The sequence below is a fragment of the Aythya fuligula genome, chromosome 4 (genome assembly GCF_009819795.1).
Source record: "Aythya fuligula isolate bAytFul2 chromosome 4, bAytFul2.pri, whole genome shotgun sequence".
Classification (NCBI taxonomy): domain Eukaryota; kingdom Metazoa; phylum Chordata; class Aves; order Anseriformes; family Anatidae; genus Aythya; species Aythya fuligula.
This window is the reverse complement of record NC_045562.1, coordinates 76606293-76629214: the sequence shown is the minus strand read 5'-3', so window position 1 is coordinate 76629214 and position 22922 is coordinate 76606293. Positions and strand designations below refer to the sequence as shown.

At 71.7% G+C, this 22922-nt stretch overlaps 5 protein-coding genes across 5 annotated transcripts; 3 read left to right on the top strand and 2 right to left on the bottom strand.

The window, feature by feature from the left end:
* Positions 1-381: 381 nt before the first annotated feature.
* On the bottom strand, positions 382-4637 carry TTC31 (tetratricopeptide repeat domain 31). Its single transcript, XM_032186956.1, has 13 exons — positions 4599-4637; positions 4311-4337; positions 3956-4105; positions 3705-3836; positions 2904-3000; positions 2473-2563; positions 2238-2379; positions 2026-2127; positions 1872-1950; positions 1565-1724; positions 1291-1365; positions 919-1021; positions 382-830 (listed from the first exon to the last, which is right to left on the bottom strand). The coding sequence occupies exons 1-13, from the start codon at positions 4635-4637 to the stop codon at positions 747-749; spliced, it is 1281 nt and encodes a 426-aa protein (XP_032042847.1). The 3' UTR covers positions 382-746.
* Positions 4638-6368: 1731 nt separating this feature from the next.
* On the top strand, positions 6369-11048 carry CCDC142 (coiled-coil domain containing 142). Its single transcript, XM_032186955.1, has 11 exons — positions 6369-6375; positions 7386-8198; positions 8290-8856; positions 8929-9084; positions 9213-9229; positions 9272-9370; positions 9468-9626; positions 9803-9917; positions 9994-10171; positions 10245-10456; positions 10795-11048. Exons 1-11 carry the CDS (start codon positions 6369-6371, stop codon positions 11046-11048), a joined length of 2577 nt encoding a protein of 858 aa, XP_032042846.1.
* A 621-nt stretch (positions 11049-11669) lies between these two features.
* LOC116488949 (programmed cell death protein 4-like) lies at positions 11670-14933 on the top strand. Its single transcript, XM_032186954.1, has 11 exons — positions 11670-11726; positions 11845-12115; positions 12547-12644; positions 12746-12859; positions 13137-13358; positions 13519-13616; positions 13679-13793; positions 14119-14226; positions 14295-14405; positions 14493-14632; positions 14733-14933. Exons 1-11 carry the CDS (start codon positions 11670-11672, stop codon positions 14782-14784), a joined length of 1386 nt encoding a protein of 461 aa, XP_032042845.1. The 3' UTR covers positions 14785-14933.
* Positions 14934-15382: 449 nt separating this feature from the next.
* On the top strand, positions 15383-20258 carry MOGS (mannosyl-oligosaccharide glucosidase). The gene is made up of 4 exons (XM_032187525.1): positions 15383-15455; positions 15565-15785; positions 18181-18374; positions 18446-20258. Exons 1-4 carry the CDS (start codon positions 15422-15424, stop codon positions 20154-20156), a joined length of 2160 nt encoding a protein of 719 aa, XP_032043416.1. The 5' UTR covers positions 15383-15421; the 3' UTR covers positions 20157-20258.
* A 638-nt stretch (positions 20259-20896) lies between these two features.
* On the bottom strand, positions 20897-22627 carry WBP1 (WW domain binding protein 1). The gene is made up of 4 exons (XM_032186813.1): positions 22544-22627; positions 22038-22140; positions 21788-21949; positions 20897-21610 (listed from the first exon to the last, which is right to left on the bottom strand). The coding sequence occupies exons 1-4, from the start codon at positions 22610-22612 to the stop codon at positions 20949-20951; spliced, it is 996 nt and encodes a 331-aa protein (XP_032042704.1). The 5' UTR covers positions 22613-22627; the 3' UTR covers positions 20897-20948.
* Positions 22628-22922: the final 295 nt, after the last annotated feature.

Genomic DNA, 22922 nt, shown 5'->3' with positions numbered 1-22922 from the left:
AGAAACCCAAAGCAGGTACAAATCCCTGAAGGCAGCGTCTGCTGCTGTGGGGCAGGGCCCAGCCCTGCTACGTGCAGGGCCTCTGGGCACAGGGAGCTCCGTGGGCAGCCCCCGGGGCAGCACGGGCCCTGGGCCCCAGAGCCCATTGGGGGGGACAAGCCCCCAAGGCACAGTCATGCTGGGTGGCAGGAGGTAGGGCCCTGGGCTGGGAACAAGCCCAGCACACGGCAGCACCGGGACAGGGGCTGGGGCTGCTGCTGCAGAGGGAGAGAGGGGGTGGGCAAGGCCCCCCCAGCCTGCTGAGGCCCGGGGAAGGCACCCTGCAGGGTGCCCCCGGCTCCTCCCAGGGCTGGGGACCAGCTCCGAGCGCTCAGCGCACAGCCAGGAGCTGCTGCTGCAGGATGGGGGGCACAAAGCGCCAGGCTGGGGCTGAAACCAGAGCAGGGAGCGCCCAAACCCAGCCGTGCTCACTCCTCGGCTCCTGGAGGAAAACATCCCAAGAGGTCACAGCCCCGCGGCCACAGCCCTGCCGGGAGGGGTCCCGCTGGCTCCCCAGGGTGCGAGGCTGGGTGCCGCGGAGCTGGGTGGTGCTGGGGCTGCAGTCCGGTGGGGCCAGCCCCTGGACGGGGTCCCAGTGTACAGGGGGCAGCGTCCCACGACAGGGGGCCTGGCTCTGCTCCCCGTGAGCTGTCGAGGTTTGCTGGCTACAGGAGCCCCCTGGGGAGGGCACCCCCCTCGCAGCAGGCCTAGAGGCGCTGCCAGGGGCTCGGCGTGGCGTGGGAGGGGTGCTTGAGCTGCAGCACCAGCCTGCTTCCCTCCAGGTCAGCATCCTGGTAAGGGAAACACATCGGTGCTGCTGCAGCCCCGTTGGGTGCAGGGCCCAGGAAGGGCCGTGGGTCCCCCCGGCCCAGTGCTCACCAGCATTTCCTCGTAGGCTGCCTCTGCCGCTGTCTTCTGCTTGAAGTTGATGAAGGCACAGTGCTTGCCTGGGAGCATCCGGATGGACTGGATCTTCCCAAACCTGCGTGGTGGAGTCTCAGGAGCCTGCCCCACGGACAACCCGCACCAACGCTCCCCACAGGGAAGGCAAAACACAGCAGGGATGGGGCCGGGATGTGCCAGCGCAGCGCAGGGCTCGCTCCCAGAGGGCAGGAGCACGGGGAGCAGGGGCCCAAGTGCGTTGGTCCCACCGGACAGGGCGGGCAGGGGGCTGGCGGGGCACCGTGGGTGCAGGGTCCTGGCCCCGGGATGGTGACACGGAGCAGGGCAGGCGCGGGGAGAAAGGCTCACCGGCTGAAGCAGTCCCGCAGCACCTTCTCGGTGATCCTGGAGGTGATGTTCCCAACCCACAGAGGGTAGCAGTCCCTGCCAAACCGCACCACCATCACCGGCACTGCCTCCCTCCTGCCCACGCCTGGAGGGCTCCCCAGCACCCCAGCTCCGTGGCAGCACCATGCTTCGCACAGCCCTCCCGCTGCCCCCAGTAAGCACCGGGCACCTTCCCTGGGGTCCCAGGCTGCCGTCCCCGCCAGCCCCGTCTCCCCCCCCAGCCCCTTGGCCCTACCTGGCAGGATGATGCGGAGGCAGCTGCTGCTGCTGCTGCTGCTGCTTGGTGCTCGCTGCAGCTGTGGCCCGGGCCCGGCTTTTCGAGTGGCTCCTCGATTTCACCACAGTCACAAAGCCACTCATGTCGGTGTCGCTGCAGCTCCCGTTCACCCACTCCTCTGGTGAGAGGCACCCGGGGCTCAACACACTGAGGGCTGGGGGCCAGCCCAGCCCCTGCAGCCCCCGTTCCCATCCACCTCCACCGCACCCAGGGCCCCCCCACACCATCCCCGAGGCAGAACTGCTGCTGGAGCAGAGCCCCTTACCGGGCAGCGGTGGCTCCCCATCTTCCAGCAGGGACAGCACGGGGACACCCCCAGGGCCATCAGCTGTGTGGGCGCTGCTCTGCTGCGGAGGGGAGAGGGGTCAGGGCCTGTGGGGTGGTGCTGGGGCCAGCAGCAGGGCAGGGCCGGGGCTCACCTGCAGCAGCACCCGGCAGGCCTGCAGCTGGGCGGCCGCGTCAGGGTGGGCCCCGTCCAGCCGCAGCAGCTCCTCAAAGGTCCTGACGGCCTCGGCGTAGCGCTGGGGCCAAGCAGGGAGAGGGGCTGAGCTCCTGTCCGCAGGGACACGCTGCCTCCGCCCCCCCTGCAAGGCTCCGCCAAGCACCTGCAGCCCCCTGCCCGCCCCGGTACCTTCAGCCCCCGCAGGGCTTTGCCCTTGCGGAAGAAACCTTTGGGCCAGTTGGGCTGGAGGCTGAGGGACATCTGCGCATCCCGGAGGGCCTCCTCGTATTGCTGGAGCTTCTCGTAGCAGTACGAGCGGTTCCCGAAGAGCCTGGGGGCAGAGCAGGGTCCTGGCTGCAGGCTCTGGGCACGCCAGCTGGTACCCAGAGCTCGGTGTCCCCGCAGCGCCCAGCCCCGTGCTCACCGGTGCTCCCTGGGGTTCAGCTTCACGGCCTCGGTGAAGGCCTGCACTGCCTCCTCGTAGTAGCCCTTCTGGGCGGCCTCGTTGCCGTGGCCTGCAGGGAGAGCATCGCCCGCTGCCAACCCCCGAGGGAGCTGGGAAGCCCAGCGGGGGGAGCAGAGCGGTGTCCCGGCACGCGGCGGGGACACGTGTGTCTGCTGGGGACGGGCAGGGCCGCAGAGGGGAGGTGGCAGCGGCTTCGCCTTCACCCCATCACGTGGGAAAGGTGCCTTGAGACAGCCCGGTGCCACGCAGACCCACAGGCAGTGAGAAGCACGAGGGTGCACACCCAGAGCAACCCTCCTGGGGCAAAGCTGCCCGCAGAGCCTGCACAAAGCAGGGCAGAGCTGCCACGTGCCCACCCTCTGGCTCTTGCTGTCCGGGGAGGCACTGACCTGCAAGAACCAGGCTCTGCTCCACCACGCTTGTGTCCAGGGGCACAGGCTCAGGCACCTGTGGGGCAGCCAAGCACGGCAGCGGGGGCTCAGGTGCCTGTGGGGCAGCCAAGCACGGCAGCAGGGGTGAGGGCTCCTGCCCCAGCACAGGGGCTGAGGCAGATGGCCCAGGAGAGCTGCCTGTCCCTGCTGCGCCCCAGCTCGTGGGGCTGGGCAGAGGACGGGGGCACCCACACCCCCGCCAGCACAGCGCAGCCAGCTCCAAAGAGCTGGGAGAGGCTGAGGAGGAGCTGCCGTGGCTCCCAGCCTACAGCACTGGGGTGGGCACTGTCCCTGCCACCACCCAGGCAGACAGCACAGCCCTGGGACCCGTGTGCTGCGCCAGCCCCTTGGTGACTGGGGGGCTCCCTCTGCCCACACAGGGTCCCAGCTCTAATTCAGGAGCTGGGCCAGCCGCAGGCTGTGAAGAGAGGCCAGGGCGAGTCAGTGCCGAGGGTACTTACGGCTCCCACGTGTCCGTTACCAGGTTCCTGCAGCTGCTGTCAGGGTGCTCAGGAGGCCCCAGCCCGAAGGAGCTCTGGATGCCCCCCGAGCACCAGGAACGCCGGTGCCCAGCCCTGGGACCAGCAGCAGCAGCACCGCTGCCCACGGCTGCCCTGGCTCCCCCTCCCTTCCCAGGAACTGCCCAGGGAACTCCCCTGCCCGAGGCCCCTCGTGGGCAGGGGTCCTGCAGACCCGCCAGCCCCCCAGCAGCGTGCTCCTGCCTGCACGGCCCCTCTGGGGTTGTGGGACCCAACTCACTGTCTCCTGTGGCCCCTTGTTGGGCTCTACAGCACCGGGTTGGGTCGGTTTCTCCTTCTCAGGCACTTGCAGCTTCACGCCTGCTTTCTGCCGAGCTTTGAAGACAAAGGTGCAGCTCAAATCCAGCTCGTCCTAGAAGATAAGAGGGGTCAGAGCTGTGCACGGCAGGCAGCAGCCAGGGAGGGCAGCAGGCACTGCGCGGGGCTGACCCCGGCTTGCAGGCAGCACAGCCCACGGCCGCAGCACCTCACCTCTACCGCCTCCACGCTACCACCCTGGTCCCCCGCTCCCTCCTCCGCATCATCCCCGAGGCTCTGAGAGGGGCTGGAGGCTGAGCAGCCCTTCTCCTCCTCAGCACCATCAGCACCACCAGGAGCAGCGCTGTTCAGAGACGAGGCATTCTGCAGAGAGAGAACGGGAGCAGGAGGGCAGCTGCAGGCAGGGCTGTGCCCCCCGCAGCTCTCGCAGCCCCAGCTCTGCACGTCCCGAGCTCTGTGGGAGCCCTCGGAGGCGCCGCACGGAGGCTGCCGGAGAGCCCAGCACCACGCCCCAGGATGAGCAGGGAATGAGGCTGCCAGGGGGAGAGAAAGGTGCACGGCCGCTCACCGACTCAGCCTCCTGCTTGCTTTTTTGCTCTTGTTTTAACTTTTCCTGCTTCTTCCTGTCCTTCTGCTTCTGAAGAGCAGAGATAAAGCCACGAGTTGGCAGCAGCCCAAAGCTGCCCAAACCCAGAGCTGACCCGCGGCGCAGCTCTGCCCAGCGTGCTGCAGGCAAGGAGTGTAAGCAAGCTCCAGCCTCCAGGAGACGCCTCCCCCCGGGGCTATCAGCAGGGCTCAGACGGCAGAGACCTTGATCCAGGCAGGCCGTGAGAACCCCAGAGCAGCACACACCCACCTTCTTCTTCAATTTCTTTTTCTCTGCTTTCTTCTTCATTCGCTCCTCCTCTGCCACCAGCTCCTTTGCGTTCTTCTCTGCTTCCTGGGGGCAGGGGGGTGTCAGTGACCAAACATGAGCCCCCGACACCGCGCCCCAGCCGGGACAGGGCTGGGAGGTGCAGGCAGCGGCGCCTCGGCTGCCCCCACGCTTGTTGGGAGCTGCTGCAGGGCTGACGGGGACACCGTGGAGCTGCAGGGATTCGGGGGGGGGAAGCCATGTATTCGGGAGGGGATTGCGGGCAGGAAGCTGCAGCAGCTGCAGCTCACACAGGAGCTAAGACACGGCTCAGCCGCAACAAGCCTGAGCCCAAAGGGGCCATCGGGGCAGCCGGGCAGAGCCGGAGCCAACGCAGGGATTGCAGGAGCGGCTGCGAGAGCTGAGCCTTGCTGCAGCCAGGAGGTGAGGAAGGGACCAGCGGGCACGGCATGGCAGGGACGGGTCACGCTGGCAGTGGGGGCACCTCGGGGAGGAGGAGCAGCGCGTGTGGCCGAGGGCACTCACCTCCGCCGTGACCTGGTGCCTCCAGGACGTGTTCAGGCCGTGCACGCCCGGGTTCAGAAAGTTGGGAACAGGGTACACAGGCAGCGGCGCCCCGCGCAGGACGGGGTTGTTGGTGCCGTGGAAGTGGAAGCCGGGGCTGCCGTAGCCCCGGGCGCAGTCCAGCCACTCCTCATCCTCCTCCTCCTCCTCCTCCTCGCTGGACTCCGGCTGGCTGGGGCAGGAGAGGCCCTGGCCTGTGCAGGGCGAGGGGCTGCCCACAGCTCCCCGCGGCCGTGCCCCCCGCAGCCCCGGTATGAGCGGCCCCATCCCGCCTCCCTCTCCTCCCCCCCCCGGCACCGAAGCAGCAGCAAACGGCCCCGCGGGCGGGGGAGCTGCCGGCTGCTGAAGGCCGCGCTCCGATAACGATAACGGGAGCGGCGCTGCGGGGGAGAGCCCAGCCCCGGGACGGGACGGGACGGGAGGGGAGGGGACGGGGCGGGGCGGGTCCTCCCCCGTGCCTGGCGGGGGGCAGCAGCCGCTGCCCGCTCCTCCAGCGCTTCGCCCCGGTGCCGGGGGACGCCGGGCACCGCCGGGACAGACCGGGGGCCGGCAGAGCCCCGGGAGGCTCCCAGCCCCCCCCCACCCCCGGGGTCCCAGGGGCCGAGCCCCCCCCGCCCTCACCTGGCAGCGGCTCCGCGGGGCCTCGTCCCGGCGCCGTGCGGTGCAGCGGGGGGCAGGCAGCCTAAGGGCGGGACGGGAGGTGCCGCGGCCGCCCCGCACACACCGGGGGCGCTGCCCCGGGGCTCCCGGTGCCCCCCCCCCCCGCCCCCCCCTACCTGCACCTGCCGCATCCTCCGCTCGGCCTCGGCGGCACCGCGCAGGAAGTGCAGGGGGCACGGGGGCACTGCGGGGGGGGAGGGGCAGCGCTCAGCCGCCGGCGGAACGGAAACCGAAACGCGGCGGGGACGGGAGGGGGGGGGGGGGCGGACCCGGTCCTGCCCCTCCCCACCCCCGGGACCCCGCCCCGCGCCCCCCCCAGCCCCGTACCGCCGCTCCAGCCGCCGGTACCGAGCACGCAGCCCCAGGGGCAGGCGGCGAGGGCGGCCCCGGGCCCCGTCCCGCCCGCGCCCCGCATGGCCCGGCCCGGCCCGGCCCCGCCGCTCCCGGTGCCCGCCGCCGGACCGCGGAAGCTCCCGCTGGGCGCGAGCCGGAAGCGGGGCGCGGGCGGGGCGTGAGGCCGCGGCCGCCATGTTGGGTGAGGGCAGGACGGCGGCCCGCAGGGCTCAAGCGGCAGCTCCCGGCCCCGGGGGGGGGGGGGGGGAAACTCCGGGGGGTCCCGCGGCCCCGAGCGCTGTCCCCGGGGGTCGCACCGTGGGCGCCGCAGCCCCTCCCGGGACACCGCCGTGCCCCCCCGCAGCCCTGCCGGCAGGCGGAGGCGGGCGCTGTGTGCCGGCTGGCCCTGCCCGCTGCCCTGCCCGGATTAGCGGGGCTCAGGGCCGCTAAGCTCATTTCCTGCCGGCGGCGGCCGCCCGTGCCCGGAGCCGTGCCCGCGCCCGGCCCAGCATGCAGGACGGACGGCCCGGGAGGAGCTGCGGGCAGGTGAGGCCCCGCGGGGACCGGGCGGCCGGGCCGGGGCGCGCAGCTCTGCCCATGGCGCCCGGCCCCGCTCCCTGCCGGCGGCCCCGGCTGCGGGGGCGTCAGTTGGGGACCGGCCGGGCGGGCTGGGGGGGGGCTCTGTGGCCGGCGCAGCGGAGCAGGGCCGTGCCGGGGCCGGGCCCGAGCTACCGGGGGGAGGCGGCGCCTGCTGCGGCCCGGCCCGGCCCTGAGGTCGCGGCCTGGCGGCGGCCCCGGGCCCGGCCCCGCTTTCGGCGTCTCCATGGCAACGCCGCCCGCCCGCGGGGCGTCACGTGGCCCCGCCCCGGGAGGGGGCGTGGCTTCCCGGCTCGGCGGGCGCCGATTGGCGGCGGCGGCGGGCGGGGCGGGGCGCGCGTCTGTAGCCCCGCCCCCTGCTGACCGCCCCCCGCCCGCAGCTGCCGCCCGCCGCCCGCCCGGTGCCCGTCCCGGTGCCCCCCCCGCCGGCCCTGCCCGCGCTGCCCCCGCTGCTGCCGCCGCTGCTGCCGCCTCTCGCCGCCCCGCCCCGCCCGCCCGCGGAGCCAGGTGAGCGCCGCCGCCCCGCCTCCTCCCCGCCCCGCGCCCGGCTCGGTGCCGGTGCCGCTCCCGGTGCCAGCCCCGGTCCCGGTCCCGTTCCCGTTCCCGTCCCCGCAGGCGACGGCCCCCGGGGCGGCCTGTCCCGCTCGCTGCGCAAGGCGGAGGCCATGCTGCGGAGCTGCGTCGGGCCCGGCCTGCGGCGCCTGCTGCCCCCCCCGGCCGGCCCGGCCGCCCCGGACGGGGACGCGGAGGAGCGCCCCGAGGCGCTGCCGGGGCTGGAGCGGAGCCTGGCGGGGCTGGGCCGCGCCTTCCGCGCCTGGGAGGACCCCCGCACCGAGACCTTCCGCGGCCACGTGCGGCACGAGCCCGCCGACGCCTTCTCCTTCCACCCGCTGCACCCGCGCGTGGCCGAGCGCGGCGCCACCCTGCAGGCGCTGCTGCGGCACCGCCACCTCCTGCGCCTGGCCCGCGAGTACTGCCGCCGCCTGCACGCCGCCTCCGCCTTCCTCCGACGGCTTCTACCGGGGACGGCCCGGCCGCTGCGGGGGCTGTGCGAGGAGCTGCGGGCGCACGCCGGGCACTGGAGCGCGCTGCAGCGGCGAGTGCGCGGCGAGGCCTGGCTGCGGCCGCTGCTGCTGCGAAGGCACGAGGCGGTGGCGCACATGCGGCGGGCGCTGGGGCTGCTGGCGCTGCAGGCGGCGCGGCTGCTGGAGGAACGGGTCGAGGAGGAGCTGCGGGGCATGGCGAGGGTCGGACCCCCGGGTGTCCCCACGGCGGTGGTCGCCGACCTCTTCCAAGGGCTGGAGATCTACAACCGCGTGCTGGGCGACCTGGACCCCGAGCTGGGCTCCGTCCCGGGCTGCGCGGCAAAGGGGCTGCCCCGCGCCTTCCCCCTGCACAGGGTGCTGGCGCTGCTGGCGGCTGAGCGCGGCCGGCTGGCGGCCAAGCGGCTCGGGCAGCTCCTGCAGCACGGGGCGGGGGGGCGCCGCGCTTTGGCCTCCGGCTGGTTGCCCCGTCACAGCGCAGGACGTGGGGCCTTCGGGCCGGGGAGTGCTGCGGAACCTCCCCGAGGAGCTGCGGGCGCTGTGCGTGGAGGACAGGGAGCTCGTTGGCCCGATCCTGGAGGTGCTGGTGGCCTCCGCTGACAGCCTCTGGCGCCACGTGCTCAGCGAGGCGGGGAGCCCCGTGCCCCCGTGCACGGCCCCGCGGCCGGGCTCCCCGGGCTGGAAGTCGGTGCGCTGGCTGGACGCGTCCCACGCGGCAGCGGCCGAGGCCCTGTACGCCCAGTACCTCCCCCTCTTCTGGGACGCCACCAGCGCCGCGCTGGGCCTGCGCCTGGAGCTGCTGGACCTCAGGGCAGGATGGACCCCCGGCAGCACGCAGGAGCTGCACCAGGCACTCACCCAGGGTCCCTGCGGAGTGGCCGCCTCCGGGAGACCCCCAGCCCTGCACCGGGGGCTAAGGGTCCTGCAGGGCGTCCCTCAGCGCTGTCCCCCTGCAGCCTGCGTCCCCCCGGAGTGCCAGGAGGAGCTGGAGCGGCTCTGCCTGCGCCTGCTGTGCCAGGGAGTCCTGCGCAGCTGGGAGCGAGGTACGGGGTGCGGGGTGGCCGGGGGGGCCCTGCCCGGGGCCCAGCACCGCTCACCCCGTGTCCCCCTCGCAGATTTCACCCGGGCGCTGGGCTCGGGGCTGTGTGACCGGTGCTCAGCGGTGCCGGGGCCGTCGGGGGGAGCGGCGCAGAGCAGCACCGCCCGGCTCCTGCAGCAGCTCTACCCAGCCCTGGCCTTTGCCCTGCGGCACCTGCCGCCCACACCGGAGGGTGAGTGGCACCTTGTCATGGTCTGGGGACAGGGACGGTCCCTCTGCTGGCCCTGCTGTGCTGAACTCCTGCTAGGTGCGGTGTCACCGCAGCCACCACAACGTCCCCGCCGCTCTGTCTGCCCCCAGGCAGCCCCCCCGGCTCGCCCTGCCTGCGCCTGCAGCTGCTGGGCCGGTGCCTGGCCACGGTGCAGGCGTCCTGCTCCTGGCTGATGGGCAAGGCCTTCCAGTTCCTGGCGTCCTGGTCCCTGCACCAGTTCCTGCTCGTCACCCAGGGAGACCTGCAGGTGAGGGCAGGGCCGGGGTGGGGGCACAGGGGGCTCAGCCCCACTGCAGGGCTGGGGACAGGATTTGGGTCACTCCTCTTCCCTCTGCCACCTACAGCTGCTGAAGGCCGAGACGGATGCACTGGTGCTGCTGGTGAGCGCAGCCTTCCCGGAGCCCGGGGACAGCCTCCAGCACCTCGCACCCCACCAGCGGCTCCGGTCCCACCAGGAGCTGTGGCTGTGCCAGCAGATCCGCTCCATGGCTGCCAGCATCCAGGTAGGGCTGAGCACTGCCAGTGGCTCGTGTGCCACTGTCACAGCCCCGGGTGCCAGCAGCCGCCACGCACCGAGCCGTGCAGTGTGTCGGGAGAGGTCCCACAGCGGGGAGGGAGCGGTTTGGCACGGCAGGGTGCCGGGCTGCACAGCCCCAGCTCCCCTCGCTCTGCTCCCCAGCAATTCGCAGGGGACGTGCTGAGGATGTTCTCCACTGACTGCAAGCGGATGTCGGCCGAGATCTTTGACCAGACCATGCCGCTGGGCAAGCACTGGCGGGTCAGCCTCCAAGCCGGTGGGTGGCAGGCACCCTGACCCCCCCCCGCATCCCGTGCAGGGCCGCGGGGCTGACCGGGTCCCCGTCCCCACAGAGCTGCCCAGCTCCCCCAGCGAGTACGCGGCGGCAGCGGCGCAGACGGTGCTGGGCCAGGTCCTGCAGGGGGCCCAGCTGCTGCCCCGCGACTCCCAGGTGCCCACCCTGGCCCGGGTCACGACGGCCTTCGTGGAGGCTTGGATGGATCACATCCTGGCTCGGAAGATCAAGTTCAGGTGAGGGGGTGGCGGGGCCACGGCCGGGTGGGGACCAGGGCTGGGGGCGCCCAGGCTGAGGCGCGGTGCACAGCCTGCAGGGCGCCCTGCAGCTGCAGCAGGACTTCGCGCTGGTGCGGGACCTGGTGCAGTCGGAGCACTACGGGCTGGCGCCCGAGACCCGGCAGTCGCTGCTGTCGCTGCGCGTCTTCCAGCAGATGGACAGCGCCATCCTCTGCCTGCTGCAGCAGCCCAGCGGCAAGGCCTACCTGGCCTCCCACCCCTGGCCCTCCCTGCGCCAGTGCTGTGAGTGGGGACGGGGATGGGGATGGGATGGGGATGGGGATGGGGATGGGGATGGGATTGGATGGGATGGGGATGGGGATGGGGAGGGAATGGAGATAAGGAGGGGATGGGATGGGGATGGGGATGGGATGGGGATGGGGATGGGATGGGGATGGGATGGGATGGGATGGGATGGGATGGGATGGGATGGGGATGGGGATGGAGCCCCCATCACCAGCCTGCAGCTCCCGTGGTGCCTGGCTCAGGCTCCTCACCCCTCCCGGTGTTGGGAAGCTCAGGATGGGGGGCACAGAGCAGGACCCGTCCCTCCTGTGACCCCCTCTCCTCTCCCCATCCAGGCTCCAACAACGGTGCCCGCACGCAGGAGCTGGGCGCGAGCAGCCTGCACAGCCTGGAGACCCTGGAGGCTCCGGGGGCTGCGGCGGGGCCCCCCTCGGCCTCCCCCAGCAGCGAGGCTCCCGGCCGGCCGCGCGCCCCCCCCGAGTCGTACCTGGTGGGCAGCCAGCAGCAGTGGCTGTCGCTGCGGCTGCGCGGGGCCCGGCGCTGGCGTGTGCCCGGCCTGCCCTGCATGGCCAAGAGCCCCGAGGGCTGAGCAGCAATAAAGTGCCCGCGGGGCAGAGCCGGGCTCCGGGCCTCTGTCCCCTTCCCCGTGGGGAGGGTCCCGTGGGAGCGCCCGGGGGGGGGCAGCCCCTGCCCTGGCTGTGGGATCCTCCCCGTGCCCGTGGGGGTGTCCGGTGGGGTCACCCGCTGTGTGCTGAGCCCGGTCCCGGTCCCGCTGTGCCCGAGGGGCTCCCCCAAGCCCGGTGCGGCTCTGGCCGTGCTCGCCCGGTGCTGCCCGGGGCCGGTGCGGGGTGCGGGGGGGTTCCCCAGGAGGGGGTCGGGGTCCGCACCGCGCCGCTGTCCACCCCCGGGATCCCTCCGTGCCCCCGCGTCTCGTCTCTTTCCCCCCCCATCCCCCCCCCCCTTGGTGCCGCCGTGCCCGGTGCGGGGGTTCCCGGCCCCCCGCTGCTCCCCGCGCCCGGTGCCGCCGGGACTACGGCTCCCATCATGCTGCCGCCGCCGCCGCCCCCGGTCACTTCCTCCGCGCGGCGGGGCGGGGCGGGGTCGGGCCGAGCCCAGCGCCCCTTCCCCGTCCCGGTCCCGGTCCCCATCCCGGTCCCGGTCCCGGTCCCGGTCCCCGTCCCGGTGCCGCCTCGGGCCCGGCCCCGCCGCGATGTCCGCCGCCAGCGCGGCCGAGCTGGGCGCCGCCGACCGCGCCCCCTTCGCCATGGCAAGTACCGGGACCGAGACCGGCACCGGCACCGGCACCGGCACCGGGACCGGGGCGGGGCGGGGCGGGGGCGCCGGGTCCCGACGGGGCGTGCGGTGACGGTGCCGGTGCTGCGCAGGGCCCGTGCCCGGCGGGCGCCGAGGAGGACGGGGCCGAGGAGCTGCCGGGGGCCGGGGGGGCGCTGCCCTGGGCCCCCCGCGAGAAGCAGCTGCACGAGGCGCGCCTCAAGGCCAAGGCCAAGCGGCGGCTGCGGCGCGCCTCGTCCCGGGACTCGGCCCGAGAGTCGCTGTCCGAGGGCGCCGAGCCCGGCCCCGAGCCCGGCAGCCCCAAGGGCAGGGCCCACGACCGCAAGTCCCGCATGGGCAAGGGCCGCGGGCTGCCCAAGAAAGGTGAGGGGCGGGCTGGGACCCCCGGGGGGCTGGGGACCCCCCGCCACGTCCCCTTGGGGCTGGGGATCCCGCACAGCCCTGTCCCCCCCCCCCCGTGGGGCTGGGATTCCCCCTCCATTTCCTTCCAGGGCTGGGACCCCCACACAGCGCTTTCACCCCCCCCCAATGAGGCTGGGACCCCCCCCTTCCATTTCCCCCGGGGCTGGGACCCCCGCACAGCCCTGTCACCCCCCCATGGGGCTGGGACTCCCCCCTGCATCCTCCCTGCCCCGCAATGCCCCATCACCTCCCCACGAGCTTTCCCCCTCCTCCCTCCCCACCCCACAAGGGGCAGGGCTCCCTCCCAGCCCCCCAGGCTGGCCCTGCTGGTAGCCCCCCCCCGGGTGGTCTCAGTGCCCCCCGCGGCTGAGCCCTACCTGTGCCCGGTGCAGGCGGTGCCGGGGGCAAGGGCGTGTGGGGCGCCCCCGGCGTGGTGTACGGCTACCAAGAGCCCGATGCCCGCGACCCCAACTACGACGAGGTGGCTCAGGTACAGCCCCGGCCCCCTCCCCGAGCCCCTGCCTGGGGCAGCCCCCACTGCGGGCGGCCGACTGGGACCCCACGGGTAGCCACGTCCGTCCGTCCCCGCAGGGGGACACGGTGTATGCCACCGTGGTGCCCGAGCTGGAGGAGGACGAGCTGGAGAAGAACGTGCAGCCCATGGTGCTGGAGTACTTTGAGCACGGGGACACCAGCGAGGTCATGGTGCGTCGGGGCAGGGGGAGAGGGGACCCTTGGTGAGGGGGACGGGGCCAGCTGGTGCGGGGCAGGGTCCCGGGAGGGGAAGGGTCCCTTGGAGCAAGGAGGGGGGTCCCTTGCTGGTGGAAGCCCTTTGGAAGGGGCAGGGTCCCTTGGGGAGGGGACAGGGAGCCTTGGCAATGGGGAGGGGAGATGCAGGGGCCAGGCTGGTGTGGGGAAGGGTTTGAGGAGGGACAGGGTCTGGGGGGTGTGCGCGGGGTTGGTGTTAATGTGCTGGGCGCAGGCGCTGCTGCGGGGGCTGAACCTGGGCAGCCAGAAGCACGCGGTGCCCTCGCTGGCGGTGGCGCTGGCGCTGGAGGGCAAGGCCAGCCACCGCGAGCTGACGTCCCGCCTGCTGTCCGACCTGGTGGGCCGCGTGGTGAGCCCCGAGGACATCGCCTGGGCCTTCGACAAGATGCTGCAGGACCTGCCCGACCTCATCCTCGACACCCCCGAGGCCCCCCAGGTGTCAGCGGGCGCGGGGACGTGGCCGTGCCGGGGCTGCCGTGAGGGGAGGTGGCTGTGCTGGGGAGGGGGTGGCAGTGCCAGGGGGTGCCGGGGGAAACGTGGCCACGCTGGCAATGCTCGGGTCAGCGGCGGGCCACGCGCTGACACCGTGCCCCCAGATGCTGGGGCAGTTCATCGCCCGGGCGGTGGCCGACCACGCGCTGCCCCTGGACTTCCTGGAGCGCTACAAGGGGCGCGTGGACTGCGAGCACGCCAGGTAAGCGCCGCCCCGGCCCCCGCGGCCCGCCCCGCGCCCGGCCCTCACCCCGTCCTCCGCAGGGCCGCCCTCGACCGCGCCGCCGTCCTGCTGCGCATCAAGCGCGACGTCAACCGGCTCGACAACGTCTGGGGCGTGGGGGGCGGCCAGCGCCCCGTCAAGCACCTGGTCAAGGAGGTCAGCGCGCGGCCGGCCCCGCGGGCATCCCACACCGCATCCCCCGGTCCTGCCCATGCGCTGTCCCTGCGGATGTCCCCGCGCTTCGTCCCCTCAGCCCTGCCCATGCCTCCAGACGTGCCCTGCGTGTCCCCCGCCGCACCCCTCTGGACCTGCACGCCCCCGTGGCATCCACTGCTCGTGTCCCCACGTCTGCTCTGCCACACCGGCAGCACCCCCAGCTGCCTCAGTGCCACCCCCACATCAGGACCCCGTTCCCAGCCGTCCCCACACAAAGCCCCTGCTGTGTCCCCACTGTCCCCACCGCAGCCGTCTCTGTCCCCAGATGAACCTGCTGCTGCGGGAGTACCTGCTCTCCGGGGAGGTGTCGGAGGCCGAGCGCTGCCTGCGGGCGCTGGAGGTGCCGCACTTCCACCACGAGCTGGTGTACGAGGTGAGGGGCTGGGGGGGCTGGGGGTGCCAGGGGGGCCCCGCGGCCCTGCTGACGCCCACTGCCCGCAGGCGGTGGTGATGGTGCTGGAGGGCTCTGGGGACGCGCCGGTGACGATGATGGTGACGCTGCTGAAGGTGCTGTGGGAGACAGGGCTGGTGACGCTGGACCAGATGAACCGGGTGAGCGCGGAGACAACCCTCAGGGGGGCCAGGGGGTGCGGGGCGGGGGTCCCAGGGCTGACGCCTGCAGTGTGCCCCCGACCCCAGGGCTTCCAGCGGGTGTACGCGGAGCTGGGGGACATCAGCCTGGACGTGCCCCTGGCCCACGGGCTCCTGGAGCGGCTGGTGGAGCTCTGCTTCCAGCGCGGCATCATCACCAGGGCGCTGCGCGATGCCTGCCCCGCCAGGTACGGGGACACGGCGGGGTGGGGGGCGGCGGGGCCTTCATCCCCTCACCCCCTCCTCATCCCCTCACCCCCTCCTCATCCTCATCCTCCTCCTCCGCAGGGGACGGAAGCGCTTCGTCAGCGAGGGCGACGGGGGCCAGGTCAAGCAGTGAGCGCCGGGCACGGCCCCCCCGGGCACCGAGGGCCCCCCCCGCGGCTGCCCCGGGAACGGACCCGGACCCGGACCCGGACCCCGCCGCGGAGCCGGGGCCGCCGGTGCGGGCGGGGCGGGCGCGGGCACAATAAAAGCGGCTTCCAGGGACGAGCGCGTCTGCGTCTGAGGATCCGGTACCGGCGCCGGTACCGGGGGCGCCGCGGTCGCGCCCCCCCCCCCGAGCAGCGGCCCCCGGAGGCGCCGCCAGAGGGCGCGGCCCCCCCCCCCCCCCCCGGGGCTCTGCCCCTCCCCTCCCCGGCCGGTGACGCGCGGCGATGGCGGCGGAGCGGCGGCGGCGGGGAGCGGAGGGGGCGCGGGGGCGGCCCCGGGATCGGGATCGGGAGCGCGATCGGGATCGGGGCGCGGCGCGGGGGGCGCGGGGCGGGCGGGGGGCGCTGGGGCTGGCGGCGGCGCTGGCGCTGGGGCTGGGGCTGGCGGCGGCGGCGGCGGCGCTGGGGCAGTGGGGCCGGTGGCGAGCGGCCGCCCGCGCCGCCAGCCCGCACCCCGCGCCCCCCGCGCTGCCCCCCGGCGCCGCCGGGCCCCGCGCCGCGCCCCGCCGCTTCTGGGGCTCCTACCGGCCACACGTCTACTTCGGCATGAAGACCCGCAGCCCCCGAGCCGTCGTCACCGGTACGCGGCGGGGACGGGGGAAAATGGGGAGTGGGGAGGGGGTCGGGGGTCGGGACCGGAGGGCTGGGGACCGGCCGCCCGCTGAGCGCCCCCCGCCCCGCGCCCCCAGGGCTGATGTGGCTGCAGCAGCGGGAGGCGGGGGGCGGCCTGCGGCACACGTGCGAGCAGGGTGACGGGCTGGCGAGCTACGGCTGGCTGCGGCACGACGGTGACAACTTCGGGGTGCAGGAACTGCGCGACCGCGGGCTGCTGCTGCGCACCGAGTTCGTCAAGCGGCACGGCGGGGAGCACGGCGGGGACTGGAGCTGGCGCGTCACCGCCCGGCCTGAGGTGGGTGCTGCCGCCCGCGACCCCCCCCCCCAGACATCAGCGTCCTCGGGAGGGTAACGCAGGCAGCTCTGGGACCCCCTGATCCAGACGTGACCCTGTTGTCGACGGAAGGAAGACACAGACGCTCAATATGAGTGAACAGTGAACTTCAACTTTAATGGATAGCTCAGTCGCCTTTTACCTAGTTCGAACAGAATCAACTCATACATATTGCAAAAACTAAGCTCAGCATTGGCTAGCACTTCCCGCTCTTTTCAGGTAGTTCCTCCCTCTTTTAGCCACCGTCCCGCCTTAGGGACTTTCCCCATGGCTCAAGGGCATCGTGTCCTTGGGCCTGATTGGTTCTCAACCGGCTGCGCACATGCCCAGGCTCATGTGAGTTGAGTACGGTACTTTACCAGCCCATTGCCTCTTAACTGCCCAACATCCTCGTGTCCTATTTCACTTAACCATTCCTCCACAATTCCCCCGTTTTTATTTTGCGCTACAAATACCTTCTCTGTGAGTTGCTCTAGTTTCTTAGTTAGGCAGTTAAAGATTATACGTGCAGCAACTATAATCAATATAATTATAAGTAGAAAGCGAAGTCCCTCTTTAACTAAGAAAACCCATCCACCCATGTTCCCAAAAACAGATTTAAGCCAACCTTCAAACCAACTATCTTGTACTACAATTTTTTGTGTATGATCCCTTAACCATTTCAACTGGTCGTGAATTGACTAACCATGGTCAGAAAGATAAAAGCAACACATTCCTTCTACATCTTCACACCCATGTCCCTGAGCCAGCAATAAGAAATCAATAGCGGCCCTATTTTGCAATACAGCATGTCTTAGACTCTCCATATCTTGTGACATTTCAGAAAGAACTTGTTACATTCGATTGTTTAACAGCCCAACAAGCAAGCTTATTAATGTTAGTCAAAGCGTGTGCAGTTCCCACACCAGGCACCAAAGAAGCAAAGAATCTTTCTGCTGGACCCCACAATTCTACACCATCATTACAGTCAGAACCCAAAGTTTTTAGTTCTCGTTTAATTCTTCTGCTCCTTGTCGAGTTCTGCCACGAGTGTAAATCTGGAGCGGAAAGTGTGAGTCGCCCTAGGTAACACGGTCCTCCAAAAGCATTGGCTGGTACTCCTTGCCATGCACGGTCTCCACAGATCAAAACCATGCCAGAGAGAAGCAGCACAGCCGCCGCTGCTTCCATGGGTACGCCAGACAGGCTGCAGGGTCCTGATGTCCGTCCCTCTGCTCTGTGCCGACTCGCCACACGGTGAGCTCCAAGCGCAGCGCTGCTCCTGGCGGTGACTGAGGGGGGGGAGGCTCCCACTGCCCCGTAACCCCGAGGCAGCGTTACCATTCTCTCTGAAGGCGGCAGTGGGCAATGCCCAGCTCCAGCACTTCCCGGCAATCCCAGTCGCTCTGTAGCGGCAGCAGCGACTCTCTGCTCAGCCTGATGTGTAGCTGAAGAACTAGCGACTGTTCTCCAAGGCTTCAAGAAATTTTTTAGCAGACTTAATATCATTAATAACATCATCAAACAATTTATCTCCAAATTTACGCCACTCTGTTTGTTCAAAAAACTATCAGGATTTGTAAAACAACCCTGCGCTACTGCATATGCTAATAACCCTGGCAAATCTTTTTCTACAATCTATATCTAAAATACTCCGCTTTTCTAAAAAGCATCTGAGCAAATTACACGCCGCTTGTCTTTCATACCTTTATATATACAGTTGCAGCCTTTGCAAAGACCTCGGTGGCGCTTTTCCGGCGGGACCCTTTATAGGCTCATCCCGAGTGCGGGGACTCCCTTCCACCTTCTGAGCTGCGGATGCGGGGACTCCTGTCCCTTTCACCTTTCCGACGCGGGTGCGGGGATTCTTGTCCCTTCCACCTCCTGGGCTGCGTTACAGGACCGGATCCTCCCTTATTCCGTCCAACCATGGCCCAGGATCACCGCCAACAGTGTCCAAATCCCGTTCAGATCGGTCCCTGTTCGGGCGCTATTTGTTGTCGACGGTAGGAAGACACAGACGCTCAGTATGAGTGAACAGGGAACTTCAACTTTAATGGATAGCTCAGTCGCCTTTTATCTAGTTCGAACATAATCAACTCATACATATTGCAAAAACTAAGCTCAGCATTGGCTAGCACTTCCCGCTCTTTTCAGGTAGTTCCTCCCTCTTTTAGCTACCGCCCCGCCTTAGGGGCCTTCCCAATCGCCCAAGGGCATCGTGTCCTTGGGCCTGATTGGCTCTCAGCCAGCTGTGTACGTGCCAGGCTCGTGTGAGTTGAGTACGGTACTTCACCAGCCCATTGCCTCCTAACTGCCCAACATCCCCGTGTCCTATTTCACTTAACCATTCCTCCACATGACCCCCCTCCCGCAGGGCGCGGGCAGCCCGGCCTCCCTCGTCTCCCTCTTCTTCTACGTGGCCACGGACGGGCAGGGGACGCTGCAGCCGCACGTGGAGGACAGGACGCGGCTGGCCGCCGTGAGCGGGACGTCCGAGGAGCTGGGCGACTTCAGGATCACCTTCCTCAGGCCCACCTCGGAGAGCGGGGAGGGCTCCACCTACAGCAGGTGCCTCGCGGCGTCCGTGCACCCCCCCGTCCCCGGGGTGCCACCGGGCGCTGACTTCTCTGTGCTTGCAGCTACCACTACCTGGACGCGTGGAGCCCGGGGCTGCACCGCCTCACCGACGTGGTGCGGAGCAGCCTGAGCGACCGCTTCGTCTTCTCCCCGCCGGGGGGGCCCCGGCAGCGCTTCCTGGCCGTGGACACCTTCCGCGGGCTGCCGGGAGCGGCGGAGGCCCCGCGCAGCCACCTGCTGCTGCACCAGGTGACGCTGCGGCTGCCGGCCCGCGTGGAGGTGACCTTCGAGTCGGGCAGCGTGCGGGACCGGCGCGGGCCGCTGGCGGGGCCGGCGCTGACGGCGGAGCTGGCGCGGCACGAGGCCGCCTTCGAGCGGCGCTTCGAGGAGACCTTTGGCCTGGAGCGCAAAGGCTTCGCACCCGCCCAGCGCCGCTTCGCCCAGGCCGCCCTCAGCAACATGCTGGGCGGGATGGGCTACTTCCACGGGCACTCCCTGGTGCAGTCCCCGCTGCACGAGCACCCCGTGCCGTTCCCCGAGACCTCCCTGTTCACCGCCGTGCCCTCCCGCTCCTTCTTCCCCCGCGGCTTCCTCTGGGACGAGGGCTTCCACCAGCTGCTGCTGGCGCGCTGGGACCCCGAGCTGAGCCGCGAGGTGATCGCGCACTGGTTCGACCTGATGAACGCGGAGGGCTGGATCCCGCGGGAGCAGATCCTGGGCGAGGAGGCGCTGGCCAAGGTGCCCCCCGAGTTCGTCGTGCAGCACAGCGAGACCGCCAACCCCCCCACGCTCTTCCTGGCGCTGCAGCGGCTGCTGGGGACGGCCCCGCTGCCCTACCTGCGCCGCCTCTTCCCCCGCCTGCGCGCCTGGTACGAGTGGTACAACAGCACCCAGGCCGGGCCCCTGCCCTACACCTTCCGCTGGCGCGGCCGCGACACCGACCCCGAGCGCTTCCTCAACCCCAAGACGCTGGCGTCGGGGCTGGACGATTACCCCCGCGCCTCGCACCCCTCGGCGGACGAGCGGCACCTCGACCTGCGCTGCTGGATGGCGCTGGCCTCCCAGGTGCTGGCCGAGGCGGCCGAGCGGCTGGGGGAGCCGGCGGAGCCCTACCGGCACATGCAGCGGGCGCTGAGCGACAGCGAGCTGCTGGAGCGCCTGCACTGGGCCGAGGAGCTGGGCGCCTTCGCCGACTACGGCAACCACAGCCGGGCGGTGGGGCTGCGGCGCGAGGCGGGGCGGGCGGCCCCCGGGCGGCCCCCTCCGGCCCCCCGGCTGGTGCGCGTGGTGCGCGAGGCGCCTCGGCCCCGCTTCGTGGGGGCGCTGGGCTACGTCAGCCTCTTCCCGCTGCTGCTGCAGCTGCTGCCCCCCGACTCGCCGCGCCTGGCCCCGCTGCTGGGCGCCATGCGCAGCGAGAAGCAGCTCTGGACGCCCTTCGGCCTGCGCTCGCTCGCCCGCGACAGCCCCCTGTACATGCAGCGCAACACGGAGCACGACCCCCCGTACTGGCGGGGCTCCGTCTGGGTCAACATCAACTTCCTGGCGCTGCGGGCGCTGCACGCCTACGGCAGCCTCCCGGGGCCGCACCGGGAGCAGGCGGCGGAGCTGTACCGCGAGCTGCGGCACAACCTCGTGGCCAACCTGTACCGGCAGTACGCCGAGAGCGGCTACCTCTGGGAGCACTACAGCGACAGCAGCGGCGCGGGGCAGGGCTCCCACCCCTTCACCGGCTGGTCGGCGCTGGTGGTGCTGGTGATGGCCGAGGACTACTAGGGCAGGGCGCAACGCGGGGCCCGGCTTTCTCAGGGGCAGGTGGAGGCACCCCGGATCTGGGGCTCGAGTCCTCCACCGACAATAAACCTCAGCCGTGACGTGCCTCGGTGCCTGTGTCAGGGATGGGTGCGAGGGGCCAGGTGAGCAGCGCTGCTGCCCCCACACCTCCTGGACTCCTCAAGCTGTCCTGGTCCTCCCCTGCTGCGGGGAGGTGGCAGCATCGCCTCGCTGCTGTGTCCCTGCCCATGGGGAAAGATTTGGGGATGGGGAGGGTGTCACAGCTCAGCCCCAGCTCCACAGCACCCTGCGCGCCCCCAGGCCCCCAGAGGAAGGCGGCAGGGCCATAATTCCACATCTCTTTAATGATGAGGGGACGCTACTCGGGCCCCGCACACAGGCCTGCAGGCTGCGGCGGGACGGAGCCGCCCCCCCCGACCGGGGCCCGGCTCCCTGGAAGCAGTTCAGAGGGGACAGCGGGGGGCACGGCGGCACCGTGGCGGGGCCATCCCGGGGGCTCCGCGGCGAGAGTCCACAGCCCGGGGATGGCGGCAGAGCCCGCGGGGCCGCAGCGGGGAGCGGAGGCGGGGGAAGGCGGCCCCGCCGCACCCGGGGCCCTCTGAGCAGGGGCGGTTTCGGCACCGCGGTGCCCCCAGCCCGGCTGCTCCAAGGCGGGGAGCGGCGGCGCGAGCCGTGGCGGCGGGGAGAGGCGCGGGCGGCACCGGGCCGGCCCCGCGGGCAGGGGGATGGTGGCGGCGGCGCGGCGGGAGAGGCGGCAGGGCCGGGCCGGGCCCCTCAGACGGGCAGGGTGGGAGCGCCCGGCTCCCCGCCGCCCCCCTCGGCCGGGACGCTGCGCCGGGCCGGGGGCGGCGCGGGGCCGGCCTTGCCCAGCAGGCGCACGGCCTCGCCCTCGCTCTCCTCGCCGCCCTCCTCCTCCTGGCAGCGCCCCACCTCGATGCCCGAGTCGCCCGTCAGGCGCCGGTGCCGGTAGTGCTCGCCGCCCTCCTCCTCCGGGGCCGCGCCACCCTCCTCCTCCTCGCCTTCCTCGATGTCCGAGCAGCGGTGGCAGTCGGCCTCGAAGAAGTCCACGTTGGAGGAGAAGAGGGCGTGCTTGTGCGGGGCCGTGCGGGCGGGCAGCTCCTCGGGCAGCTCCCAGCTGGCGCCGGTGCCGGTGCTGCTGGTGCCGCCCTCCTCGCTGGGCGTGCTGGCCCGGCTGCGCTCCGTCTCGTCCGTCACCTGCACCGACAGCGAGGTGCTGCTGGGGGACGTCACGCAGCTCGACTCGCAGGAGCAGCTGGTGTAGTTCTCCGAGCTGGGCGAGAGCGTGAGGCTGCTGGAGCCCAGGCGGCTGCGCGGCCCGCTCAGCTGGGCCAGGATGGCGCTGTAGGGCGGCGGCGGCGTGCTGGGCCGGTGGGCCACCTCCTCGTAGGCAGGCAGCTTGAAGGAAGCCAGCATCCCTGCGGGGGGCGCGGGGTGAGCACAGCAACGAGAGCCAACAACGGTGCCCCCCTCTGCAGGGCGCAGCCACCCCAAACCACCGCGGCCCCGTCTGCCCCCAGGGGGTTACTTGGGAACAGGACAAGTGTGGAGCCGAGCGCGGGGCACCGGGGACGCGCGGGGGCAGCGGCACTCACTGAGATCCATCATGGAGGTGGGGTAGTTGCAGGCACCGTGGTAGGCGATGAGGTTGATCTCCCGCTGCCGCTGCTGCTGCTGCAGGCGCAGCTTGGCCCGGCGGTGCCGGTAGGCACAGCAGCAGCTGAAGAGGATGAGGATGGTCCAGAGCAGCCAGAACCCTGCGGAGGCAGAGCGGGGTGACCGTCCCGCCGCGCCGCCGCCCTCGCCTGCCCCGTGCCCGGCCCCCCGCGGCCCCGCCGCACTCACACCACAGCTCGTAGTAGTAGGTGCAGCAGCCGGTCTCTCCGCAGCAGTGCCCGGTCTCGCACACGTAGGGCTGGTTGTTCACCCCCGGGCAGTACTCCCGGGCCTGCGGGGGGCAGCGGCACCGTCACGGGAGGGGCACGGAGCCGGGACGGGCCCCAACACCACTGCTGGGCACCGGGACCGGACCGGGGGGGATGGGATGGAACGGGACGCGACGGGACCGGGCGGGACGGAACAGGACGGGACGGGACGGGATGGAAAAGGACGGGACCGGGGAAGACGGGATGGGACGGGGCTGGACGGGGCCAGACGGGACAGGACCGGACGGGCCGGGCAGGACGGAACTGAACGGAACCGGACGGGACGGGACGGGAAAGGACGGGGCCGGGCAGGACGGGACCGGACAGGCCAGGACGGGACCGGTCGGAACGGGACGGGACGGAACTGAACGGGACGGGCCCGGCCGGTGCCGCCCCGCCCCGCCCCGCCCCGCCCCCCCCCGGTACCTGCTGGTGCTGCCGGCCCAGCAGCGCGGCCCAGGCCCCCTCGGCGCCGCCGCTCCCGGGCCGCTCCATGGCGCCGCCTACAGCCCGCCGCGGCCCCGCGCCGGCTCCTCCCGCTCGGCCGCCCCGGCCCCCGCCGCCCGCAGCAGCAGCCGCTGCCCCCCCGCCGCCGCCGCCGCCCCCATGGCGGCCGCCGGGGCCGCCGCCGCCGCCCGGGCCGCAGCCGCCGCCGCCGCCATCGCTCCCGGGCCCGAGGTCCCGCCCCCCCCGCGGCGGCCGCGGCCAATCGGGCGCCGCCTCGCCGCCGCCGGCCAATCGGCGCCGCCGCCGCCGCCCTGCCCCCGCCAATCGGGTGCCGTCTGCCCGCTCCTCACGCCCAACA

Excerpts from the sequence above, each read along its gene's own strand:
- TTC31 (XM_032186956.1), bottom strand. The coding sequence starts at position 4,637 with ATGAAGAAGAAAGCAGAGAAAAAGAAATTGAAGAAGAAG. Across the intron at positions 3,837-3,955 it reads GTAGCGTGGAGGCGGTAGAG|GACGAGCTGGATTTGAGCTG; the intron begins GTGAGGTGCTGC and ends CTTATCTTCTAG. Across the intron at positions 2,128-2,237 it reads AAGCCCTGCGGGGGCTGAAG|CGCTACGCCGAGGCCGTCAG; the intron begins GTACCGGGGCGG and ends GCTTGGCCCCAG.
- CCDC142 (XM_032186955.1), top strand. Across the intron at positions 8,857-8,928 it reads CCTGCGCAGCTGGGAGCGAG|ATTTCACCCGGGCGCTGGGC; the intron begins GTACGGGGTGCG and ends TCCCCCTCGCAG. Across the intron at positions 9,918-9,993 it reads GCGGGTCAGCCTCCAAGCCG|AGCTGCCCAGCTCCCCCAGC; the intron begins GTGGGTGGCAGG and ends CCGTCCCCACAG.
- LOC116488949 (XM_032186954.1), top strand. The coding sequence starts at position 11,670 with ATGTCCGCCGCCAGCGCGGCCGAGCTGGGCGCCGCCGACCGCGCCCCC. Across the intron at positions 11,727-11,844 it reads ACCGCGCCCCCTTCGCCATG|GGCCCGTGCCCGGCGGGCGC; the intron begins GCAAGTACCGGG and ends GGTGCTGCGCAG. Across the intron at positions 12,860-13,136 it reads GGGACACCAGCGAGGTCATG|GCGCTGCTGCGGGGGCTGAA; the intron begins GTGCGTCGGGGC and ends TGCTGGGCGCAG.
- MOGS (XM_032187525.1), top strand. The coding sequence starts at position 15,422 with ATGAAGACCCGCAGCCCCCGAGCCGTCGTCACCG. Across the intron at positions 15,456-15,564 it reads CCCCCGAGCCGTCGTCACCG|GGCTGATGTGGCTGCAGCAG; the intron begins GTACGCGGCGGG and ends CCGCGCCCCCAG. Across the intron at positions 15,786-18,180 it reads GCGTCACCGCCCGGCCTGAG|GGCGCGGGCAGCCCGGCCTC; the intron begins GTGGGTGCTGCC and ends CCCCTCCCGCAG.
- WBP1 (XM_032186813.1), bottom strand. The coding sequence starts at position 22,612 with ATGGAGCGGCCCGGGAGCGGCGGCGCCGAGGGGGCCTGGGCCGCGCTG. Across the intron at positions 21,950-22,037 it reads CTACTACTACGAGCTGTGGT|GGTTCTGGCTGCTCTGGACC; the intron begins GTGAGTGCGGCG and ends CTGCCTCCGCAG. Across the intron at positions 21,611-21,787 it reads CACCTCCATGATGGATCTCA|GGATGCTGGCTTCCTTCAAG; the intron begins GTGAGTGCCGCT and ends CGCCCCCCGCAG.